At 47.0% G+C, this 11,004-nt stretch overlaps 1 protein-coding gene across 1 annotated transcript; it reads right to left on the reverse strand.

Moving 5' to 3' along the window:
* Nucleotides 1-346: 346 nt before the first annotated feature.
* LOC139324271 (thialysine N-epsilon-acetyltransferase-like) lies at nucleotides 347-10,038 on the reverse strand. Its single transcript, XM_070953992.1, has 6 exons — nucleotides 9,965-10,038; nucleotides 7,456-7,507; nucleotides 5,572-5,655; nucleotides 3,314-3,412; nucleotides 2,421-2,461; nucleotides 347-1,456 (listed from the first exon to the last, which is right to left on the reverse strand). The coding sequence occupies exons 1-6, from the start codon at nucleotides 10,025-10,027 to the stop codon at nucleotides 1,277-1,279; spliced, it is 519 nt and encodes a 172-aa protein (XP_070810093.1). The 5' UTR covers nucleotides 10,028-10,038; the 3' UTR covers nucleotides 347-1,276.
* Between the last annotated feature and the right edge of the window lie 966 nt (nucleotides 10,039-11,004).

The raw sequence follows: 11,004 nt of genomic DNA on the forward strand, positions 1-11,004 counted from the left end.
TTCTGGCTGGGGAATTCTGGGAGTTGGAGTCCAGAAGTCTTAAAAGTGACTAAGGTTGAAAAACACTGGGGACTCTATAGGGAGACCCCTAAAAATTGGCCTCCAACCTTAATCAAATCACCTTTGGCTAATTTTGGATTAGAACTCCCGTCATCCCTAACCACGACGCTAATAAAACATTGTGGACTAGAAACTTGGCAGGGAGGAGCAAGACTCTTAATTCTGACACGGGGGCCCACATTTTTATGCCCGGAGACAAAAGCTGTAAAAAATATCAGGAGTTTCCTACCATTTTTTCCTGATTCAAAGATTTTATTAAAAAGCAGAAAATAGAAGTGACCCTTCTTGTTTTAAAGATACGCTAATTTTGGGAGTCGGGGAGGAATTATTAGTCTTTTATTCGGGTGAAATACAGTATTAAATGTTGGGTTGGGGGGAAAAGAGCTGTGTTTGTCATTGCTAACTGGGGAATTCTGGGAGTTGAAGTCCAGACATAATGGCTGAGGAATTCTGGGAGTTGAAGTTCAAACCTTCTGTCTGGAGAATTCTGGGTGTTGAGTCCACAAATGCTGGCTGGGAATTCTGGGAATTGAAGTCCACAAATGCTGGTTGGGGAATTCTGGGAGTTGAAATCCAAGCATGATAGCTGCGGAATTCTAGGAATTAAAGTCACATATGCTGGCTGAGGAATTCTGGGAGTTGAAGTCCACAAATGCTGGTTGGGGAATTCTGGGAGTTGAAGTCCAGACATGATGGCTGAGGAATTCTGGGAATTGAAGTTCAAACCTTCTGTCTGGAGAATTCTGGGTGTTGAGTCCACAAATGCTGGTTGGGGAATTCTGGGAGTTGAAATCCAGGCATGATGGCTGAGGAATTCTAGGAATTAAAGTCCACAAATGCTGGTTGGGGAATTCTGGGAGTTGAACTCCAGACATAATGGCAGAGGAATTCTGGGAATTGAAGTTCAAACCTTCTGTCTGGAGAATTCTGGGTGTTGAGTCCACAAATGCTGGCTGGGAATTCTGGGAATTGAAGTCCATAAATGCTGGTTGGGGAATTCTGGGAGTTGAAATCCAGACATGATGGCTGAGGAATTCTGGGAATTAAAGTCCACATATGCTGGCTGAGGAATTCTGGGAGTTGAAGTCCGTGAATTCTGGCTGGGGAATCCTGGGAACTAAACTCCAGAGATTTTAAAAGTTGCGAAAGCTGAGAAGTTTTTCTGATCTTGGCATTAGTGCTGTTCCTCCTCCTCCTGAGTCGGCCTGGGGCGCACTCACGATGCCCGCCCGCCCTGGACGAGCCTCTGCAGGCCCTCTTTGTTAAACTCCATGCAGTGCCAGGCCAAGGACTCCGTGGTATCTTGGGCTCCGAGCTGCAGGTACAACTTCTTTGCTCGCTGGTTGCTCTCCATGGTGCTGAATTTCATCCCGGTGCAACCGGCAGCCAGCGCCACCTGCCAAGCCAGAGAAAAAGAGACATCAGTGCCCAATTTTGCAGGTGATTCTGGCTAAACCAGCACCCCACTTTCCAGGGTGCATCCGTGCAATAAGAAAATTGCCCTGCCCCCCCCACCCCCCACCCCCGTTCCCTTGGTAGACTGCCACTGAAGCTGCAGGCTCTGTGATCCTTCTATCTCAGTGGTCCCCAACCTTTTTATCGCCGCGGCCCGCTGAGCGCGCGCAGGGGTGGGGGCACGGCCCAGGAGCTTTTGCGCACGGCCCATTGCGCACGGCCCAGGAGCTTTTGCGCACGGCCCAGGAGCCTTTGCGCTGCAGCGTTTATGTCCCCCGGCCGCTGCGCGGCCCGGTGCCAGGTACTCCACGGCCCGGCACCGGTCCGCGGACCGGGGGTTGGGGACCACTGTTCTATCTGACCCAACAGGACAGGGCGTCCTCGACTTACGACCAATCCACCAGCAACCAAAGTTCCAATGGGGTGCAGGTAGTCCTCGACTTAATGACCACAACCGAGACCAAAATTGCTGTCGCTAAGCGGGACAGTGGTTCAGTGAGTTTTGCCCCATTTTGTGACCTTCCTTGCTCCCGTTGTTAAGTGAATCTCAGTTGTTAAATTAGCGGCAGGGTTGTTAAGCGAATCTGGCTTTCCCCATTTGGAAGGGGCATTGTGTGAACCCCGGGATGCTGCAACCGTCATAAATATGAATCAGTTGTCGAACATCTGAAATTTGGTTGCGTCGGTCGTATGTGTGAAAAACAGTCCGAAGTTACTTTTTTCAGTGCCGTCGTAACTTCGAATGGTCACTGAACAAACTGTTGTAAGTCGAGGTCTATCTGTATCTGTCTTTCCTGAGAAAGGGACAATGTTTCCTTATTTGGGGGAGTCCTGAAGAGATAAGACACTAGTCCTCAATGCCATCATAACTCAAATCCTGAGAAGGTTTTACATTCCGAACTTACTTCGGCAAGTTTCACCAGCAACTGCTTTCCGATTCCTTTATCTGGGAAGAAGAAACCACAAGGAAGTCAGGGCACTGCCCCAAAAGTGCCATGCCAATTACATTTATTATTTTTTTAAAAAAGTCTAATAATTGCGACCATTTTCTTGGGAAACACTGGATTTTGTCCAGACTGAACCTTCCTCTATTTTTGTGTTTTTCAAACTTGCCAACTATAAAATGGATGGACTTCAACTCCCAGAATTCCCCCAGCCGGCATGCTTTAAGGGGGATGGACTTCAATTCCCAGAATTCCCTAGCTGGCATGCTTTAAGATGGATGGAGTCCCAGAATTCGCAGAACTCCCAGAATTCCCTAGCTGGTATTTCTTAAAGTGGATGGACTTCAACTCCCAGAATTCCCCAGCCGGCATGCTTTAAGGGAGATGGATTGTAACTCCCAGAATTCCCTAGCTGGCATGCTTTAAGGGGGTTGGACTTCAATTCCCAGAATTCCCTAGCTGGCATGCTTTAAGATGGATGGAGTCCCAGAATTCCCAGAACTCCCAGAATTCCCTAGCTGGTATTTCTTAAGGTGGATGGACTTCAACTCCCAGAATTCCCCAGCTGGCATGCCTTAAAATGGATGGATTATAATTCCCAGAATTTCCCAGCTGGCATGCTTTAAGATGGATGGAGTCCCAGAATTCCCAGAACTCCCAGAATTCCCCAGCTGGCATGAATCACTCCAAACTGGCAAGACCATATAAGTGCTATTAATCTGATAGGCTCATCAAAACCGGCTTTTAAAAGTTACCTTGGGCTTATTTTGTCTGATTTATTAAATTCATATGCCACCCATCGCACGATAATAAACCGACTCTGGACGACTTCCACATGATCATTTTTAACCTACCCCGAAATTCCGGCACCACGTATACATTTTCCAAATAGACCATCTTTCCGTGGTTGACGCAGTATCCCTTGTAGTACAAGGCGTAGCCGATTGGGCGCCCTGCATTGGGAGTAAAACTATAGTTTATGAATTTATCGTGTGGCCCATTTATTTCACATTTTGATAAAAAAACCCACCAGAGTTCAAATACAAAATAAAAAATTTGGGGGGGGCGTAAAATAACACAACCGGATCGCATCACAAGCTAAACCAGGAGTCAGCAACCTGCGGCTCCGGAGCCACATGCGGCTCTTTGGGCCCTCTGGTGTGGCTCCCTGTCAGGTGATCCCACCACTGGCTGGCCCCGCCCCTCTCCCTCCCCTCCCAGTCACTCCTCGCCTGGCCTGAGAAGGCGGGGAGATGGAGAAGCAGCCAGGGCAGAGAGAGGGAGAGAGGGAGATATACAGAGAGAGAGAGAGAGACATAGAGAGATACAGAGAGAGAGAGAGACATAGAGAGATACAGAGAGAGAGAGAGGGAGATATATATATATAGAGAGAGACATAGAGAGATACAGAGAGAGAGGGAGGGAGAGAGGGAGATATACAGAGAGAGAGAGAGAGAGGGAGATATACAGAGAGAGAGAGAGAGATACAGAGAGAGGGAGAGGGAGATATACAGAGAGAGAGAGAGAGAGACATAGAGAGATACAGAGAGAGAGGGAGAGAGGGAGATATACAGAGAGAGAGAGAGACATAGATACAGAGAGAGAGAGGGAGATATACAGAGAGAGAGAGAGATACAGAGAGAGGGAGAGGGAGATATATATATAGAGAGAGAGAGACATAGAGAGATACAGAGGGAGAGGGAGATATACAGAGAGAGAGAGAGAGAGACAGAGAGAGGGAGATATACAGAGAGAGAGAGAGATACAGAGAGAGGGAGAGGGAGATATACAGAGAGAGAGAGAGAGAGACATAGAGAAATACAGAGAGAGAGGGAGAGGGAGATATACAGAGAGAGAGAGAGAGACATAGATACAGAGAGAGAGAGGGAGATATACAGAGAGAGAGAGAGATACAGAGAGAGGGAGAGGGAGATATACAGAGAGAGAGAGAGACAGAGATAGAGAGAGGGAGATATACAGAGAGAGAGAGAGAGATACAGAGAGAGGGAGAGGGAGATATACAGAGAGAGAGAGAGAGACAGAGATAGAGAGAGGGAGATATACAGAGAGAGAGAGAGAGATACAGAGAGAGGGAGAGAGAGAGATACAGAGAGAGAGAGAGAGAGACAGAGATACAGAGGGAGAGGGAGATATACAGAGAGAGAGAGACATAGAGAGATACAGAGAGAGAGAGAGAGAGAGACATAGAGAGATACAGAGAGAGAGAGAGAGAGAGACAGAAAGATACAGAGAGAGGAGAGAGACAGAGAGAGAGATATCAAAATGATTTTGTGGTTCCCGGTGTTTTTTAACAACTGGTTCTCTGCCCTAATGACCAGCTGGGTAGACGTGGCTAGGAAGGGGGGGGTCATGTGACTGGTGGAAGTGAGTGACATCGAGTTGGCCACGCCCACTTAGGTTTTGTGACTTCCGGTGTTTTCTTTTCTGTGGGAAACGGGTCCAAATGGCTCTTTTGAATATTTAAGGTTGCTAAACATTCTGCATTCACTTGGGGGTGGGGGAGTGTTTTGTAAACACAATTACAGGTGGTCCTCTATTTACGACCCGCAATTGAGCCTCCCAATTCTGTTGCTAAGCGGAACATTTATTGAGTAAAGTTTGGCCCCTGTTTTACGACCTTTTTTAACTACAGTTGTTAAATGAAGCAGTGCAGGTGTTAAAGTTGGTCAGGTGGTCATTAAAGTGAATCCGGCTTTGTCAAGAAGGTCGCAAAAGGGGAAAATCACGTGATCCAGGGACACTCCGACTGTCATAAATACGAGTCCTTTGCTCAAGCATCTGCATTTTGCTCATGGGGATGCTGCAACGGTCGTTAAGTGTGGAAAACGGTCATAAGTCGCTTTTTCAGTGCCGTGGTCCCTTCGAACGGCCACTAAATGAATGGTTGTAAGTCGAGGACTAACTCACAGGGCAAAAGCTCACACAATATTTTAGTTTATGTTACCGTACAATAAATATTAAATGATCGATGCAGGTAATGAAGGTGACTTTAAGATTAAGACCTTAAAATGGTTGAATGAATTTTCAGTCTTTGAAGTTTTACATGGGGGGGGGAAATTGGGGTGGGGTGGGGTGGGGGAACAGCTCTTACCTGGCTTGGACGGGTTTTCGGGGGGCAGTTCAGCCATGAGGCATTTGAAGAAGGGATCTTGGCCAAAGCCATCTGCTCTCAGATCTGAGACAGGGAGGAAGAGGAGGAGGAAGAAGGAGAGATAGAGAAGGAGAGTTAGGAAGAGGAAGAAAGGAGGAGGAGGAAGAAAATTAGGAGGGGGAGAAGAAAGGAGGTGTAAGAAGAAGAGATGGAGGAGGAGAATTTGGAGGAAGAGAAGGACAAGGAAGAAGGGGAGGAGGAAGAACGGAGGAAGAATGAAGGAAGAAAGGAAGGGAGGAGGTAGAAGAAGAAGAGATGGAGACGGAGAATTAGGAAGAAGAAGAAAGAAGGAGGAGGAGGAAGAATGGAGGAAGAGGAGAATTAGGAGGAGGAGGAGAAAGGAAGAAAGATGGAGGAGGAGGAGGTATGAAGAAGGGATGCAGAAGGAGAATTTGGAGGAGGAGAAGGACAAGGAAGAAAGGAGGAAAAAGACGAAGGAAGAATGAAGGAAGAAAGGAGGAGGAGGTGGAAGAAGAAGAGATGGAGAATTAGGAAGAGGAAGAAAGGAGGAGGAAGAGAATTAGGAGGGGGAGAAAGGAGAAGGAGAAATGGAGAAGGAGAATTTGGAGGAGGAAAAGGACAAGGAAGAAAGGAGGAGGAAGGAGAATGGAGGAAAAATGAAGGAAGGAAGGAAGGGAGGAGGTAGAAGAAGAAGAGATTGAGAAGGAGAATTAGGAAGAGGAAGAAAGGAGGAGGAGGAAGAATGGAGGAGGGGGAGAAAGGAAGAAAGATGGAGGAGGAGGTATGAAGAAGAGATTCAGAAGGAAAATTTGGAGGAGGAGAAGGACAAGGAAGAAGGGGAGGAGGAAGAAGAATGGAGGAAGAATGAAGGAAGAAAGGAAGGGAGGAGGTAGAAGAAGAAGAGATGGAGAAGGAGAATTAGGAAGAGGAAGAAAGAAGGAGGAGGAGGAAGAAAGATGGAGAAGGAGGTATGAAGAAGAGATGCAGAAGGAGAATTTGGAGGAGGAGAAGGACAAGGAAGAAAGGAGGAAAAAGACGAATGGAGGAAGAATGAAGGAAGAAAGGAGGAAAAAGATGAATGGAGGATGAATGGAGGAAGAAAGGAGGAAAAAGAAGAAGAATGGAGGAAGAATGAAGGAGGAGGTGGAAGAAGAAGAGATGGAGAATTAGGAAGAGGAAGAAAGGAGGAGAAAGAATTAGGAGGGGGAGAAAGGAGAAGGAGAAATGGAGAAAGAGAATTTGGAGGAGGAAAAGGACAAGGAAGAAAGGAGGAGGAAGAAGAATGGAGGAAGAATGAAGGAAGGAAGGGGGAGGAGGAGGGGGTGGAAGAAGAGATGGAGAAAGAGAATTTGGAGGAGGAGAAGGACAGGGAAGAAAGGACGAGGAGGAGGGGTGGAGAAGGAAGAGAAAGAAAGGAGGAAGAATGGAAAAAAGATTAAGGAAGGAGAATTAGGAGGAGGAGGAGAAGTGGTGGAGGAGAAGAAGGAAGAAGAAAAAGGGAGAAAGAAAGGAGGAGGGGAAGGAAAAAAGGAGGAAGAAAAGGGTAGAATTAGGAGGAGGAAGAAGAAAGGAGGAGAGACAGGGAGGAAAAAAACAAACACGTATTCAGAATTCAAACTTGTTTCGCAAAAGGGAAATCCACACCCAAAAATCCGCTCCCGATTTCCCCCACTATGGCCACCTCGGATTCTTCCGAACCGGCTGAGCCCAGCTCTGCCACTCACCAGCCAGGCAGCCGGCCGAGGGCTCCGCTCTGCTCTCCACCCACTCACAAAATTCCAGAAAGGTTGCCCACCCCACAATCATCACCCCCACGCCTGAAATTCCCCCCCCCGAAAAAGCTCTCCAAAAATAAATCCTTACCTTCGGCGCTAATCGAGACCTCGTGCAATAAATTATGATATTCCGCAATTTCCTGAGGTTGGAAATAGAGGGGTTGTTATATGAAGACACCCTGGGGGTGAGGGGGGATCGAACCCCCCAAATCCCAACCTTGCCCAGAGTCCCAAATGCAGCAGGGAGGCTTGAAACAATAAGGCAGTCCTCCAATTATGACGGCGCGAAGGTACGACGCTGAAAAAAAAAAGCGACTCGGGAACGTTTTCCGCCCTTAACGACCGTCGCAGCGTTCTCCGCGGGTCGCGGGATCAAAATTCGGCCGCTGAGTCACCGACTCGTATTTATGTCCCGGGGGGGGGGGTGTCACATGATTTTCCCCCTTTTGCGACGGTTTTCTTAACAAGCGTGGCCACCAAAGGTCATGAAGCGGGAACGCAGCTCGCTTAACAACCGTCTTAACTTAAAACACTGTTTATGTTTATAGCGTTTTGAGTTATAAATTTTAAATTACGGGCCAAATTTATTAATTATTTTAAGTCTATTTTTAATTGTAACGTTATGTATAAATGTTTTTATTTTGGCTGTTCACCGCCCTGAGTCCGAAAGGAGAATAATAAATAATAATAAGTTTGAATAATAAATAAATAAATAAATAAATAAATAAATAAATAAATAAATAAATAAATAAATAAGGAGTTAAAGGCTTAGGGAGAATTTGAAGCCAACAAATTGTTAGCATATTTTAGTTTTATGTTTGTGAATGCTATACCCTGTGCTTGTTCAGGGAAGCCGAGGGAGGGGGGTGGGGGGGGAAGGGGGAGGGGGCAAGGGGGGTGGGTGGGATGGGGTGAGGGTGGAGGGAGGAGAAAATGTTTGTATCTTTTATAAAACTTTTCAATAAAAAAAAAGAACCAATGGAAATGCTGCAGTTCAGGTGAGAGCTGTCAGTCGAGTTATTCGAGAAATTATGCAAGAAGGGAAAAAATGATATTTCTCTTTACTTCCTTGTTTCGGGTGGGGGTCCCTCGGTGTAATTAGCAAAACGGGGTTCTTTGCACAGGTATTTAATCAAATCTTACAGCACCCCAAGATTTTCCCCCCTCCCCCACGGACAGGTTGGACATTGGACCGAACCAAATCGAGAGAGAAGAGGCCGCAAATTCTGAATTTATTTTTTCCTCTTTTCTCCGTTTCTGGAAAAGTCTCAGCAAGAGGCCCTCCGGCTCTTTGGAGCTTCCATCTACCTAAACAGATTTAAACAGATTATTAATCTGTTGGAAGGGACCCTGTAGGTCATCTAATCCAACCCCGCACCCAAGGGAGGGGGGGGGGGGTTCTGTGGATTTGATCTGGCCCTTTTTGGCCCCTGTCACTAAATCTGGAACAATCCAGGTGCCAGGTGTGAGTTCACCTGCCAATTTAGGATTCTTTGATCTGCAAAACACACAGAGAGAGAGAGAGAGAGAGAGAGAGAGAGAGAGAGAGAGAGAGAGAGAGAGAGAGGGAGGGAAGGAGGGAGGGAGAGAGAGAGGGAGGGAGGGAGGGAGGGAGAGAGAGAGAGAGAGAGAGGGAGAGAGAGATGCATAGATAGGATGGATGGATGGATGGGCAGGTAATTAGGTAGGTAAGTAGATACCGTTGATAGACAAACCTAAAGACGGACGGATGGACAGATAAAATAAAATCATAGAGCTGGAAAGGACACATGGAGGTTTTCTAATTGAACCCTGGTGCTCTTATACCATCCTGGACAGAAAGAAGGAAGGAAGGAAGGAAGGAAGGAAAGAAGGGTAAGTAGAAAGGATTAGAAGGCTCTTTCTTCTTTCTTTCTATTTTTCCTTCCTTCCTCCCTCCCTCCTTCCCTTCCCCTTTTCTCCTTTCCTTTCCTCTTTTCTCCTTTCCTTTCCCTTCTTTTTCTCTCCTTTCCTCCCTCTTTTCTCCCTTTCCTTTCCTTTCCTCCCTCCCTTTCTTCCTTTCCCTCTCTTCCTTTCCTTTCCTTCCTTTTTTCTCTTTTCTTCCTTCCCTTCCCTTCCCTTCCCTTCCCTTTTTCTCCTTTCCTTCCCTTTTTCTCCTTTCCTTCCCTTCCCTTCCTTTTCTCCTTTCCTTCCCTTCCTTTCCCTTCCCTTTTTCTCCTTTCCTTTCTTTCCCTTTCTCATTTTCTCCTTTCTTTTTTTTCTCCTTCCCTTTCCTTGCCTCTTTTCTCCTTCCCTTTCCTTCCCTTCCTTTCCCTTCCCTTTTTCTCCTTTCCTTCCCTTTTTCTCCTTTCCTTCCCTTCCCTTCCTTTTCTCCTTCCCTTTCCTTCCCTTCCTTTCCCTTCCCTTTTTCTCCTTTCCTTTCTTTCCCTTTCTCATTTTCTCCTTTCTTTTTTTTCTCCTTCCCTTTCCTTGCCTCTTTTCTCCTTCCCTTTCCTTCCCTTCCTTTCCCTTTCTTCCTGGGACCCAAGGCAAGAGACCCTAACACCATCCCAGACAAACCATGGTCCAATCCTGGCTTGAAACAAGATCCGAAAGTCTGGATTTCGCCCACCCCTCACCTTTATGAAGCTCATGAGAAGCTCACAATCGTCGCTGGTGGCTGGCCGGATGAGACACTCCATCGCTCTGGCCGGGAGGGAGGCAGCTCCAAAAAGTGGCTCCGGCCAGCAAAGTCCGGCCAGTTTTGTCCTCTCCTGCCCTGCCCAGGGCGGGGAAAAATGCCCAGTGGGTGGTTGCAGAGGGCCAGGTGCCAATCAGGTGGGAAAGGGTGCGGCTATCACATTTTCCCTGGCCAGGAAGGTGCCAGGACGGCTTATTTTGATCCTGCCTTTTACGACTTTATAAGTCACTCTTTATAAATTGGAACCTCGATATTAAAACGGATTAAAAAGAAGCGAGGAATAGACAGGATATAGAGATCAGATCTTCAGGTCAGGGGTGGAAATCCAGCAGGTTCTGACAGGTTCGGGAGAACCGGTAGCGGAAATTTTGAGCAGTTCGGAGAACCGGCAAATAAAACCTCTGGCTGGCCCCAGAGTGGGGTGGGAATGGGGATTTTGCAGTATCCTTCTCCCTGGAGTAGAGAGGGAATGGAGGTTTTGCAGTAGCCTTCTCCCTGGAGTGGGGAGGGAATGGGGATTTTGCAGTATCCTTCCCCTGGAGAGGGAATGGAGATTTTGCAGTATCCTTCCCCTGGAGTGGGGAGGGAATGGGGATTTTGCAGTATCCTTCACCTGGAGTGGGGAGGGAATGGGGATTTTGCAGTATCCTTCCCCCAGGAGTGGGGAGGGAATGGGGATTTTATTTATTTATTTTATTTATTTATTTTATTCAATTTGTATCCCGCCCTTCTCCTAGTGGACTCAGGGCGGTGCACAGCCAGAACTAAAACACATACCAATACAAAATTTAAAATTTTTAAAAGAATTTCATGACTTTGGCCCAAAATTTAAAACAGTATCCTTTTGCAGTATCCTTCCCCTGGAGTGGGGAGGGAATGGGGATTTTGCAGTATCCTTCCCCTGGAGTGGGGAGGGAATGGGGATTTTGCAGTATCCTTCCCCTGGAGTGGGAGGGAATGGGGATTTTGCAGTATCCT

Source organism: Pituophis catenifer, unplaced genomic scaffold (genome assembly GCF_029215685.1).
Source record: "Pituophis catenifer annectens isolate HBS135680 unplaced genomic scaffold, rPitCat1.0.hap2 SCAF_15, whole genome shotgun sequence".
Taxonomy (NCBI): Eukaryota; Metazoa; Chordata; class Lepidosauria; order Squamata; family Colubridae; genus Pituophis; species Pituophis catenifer.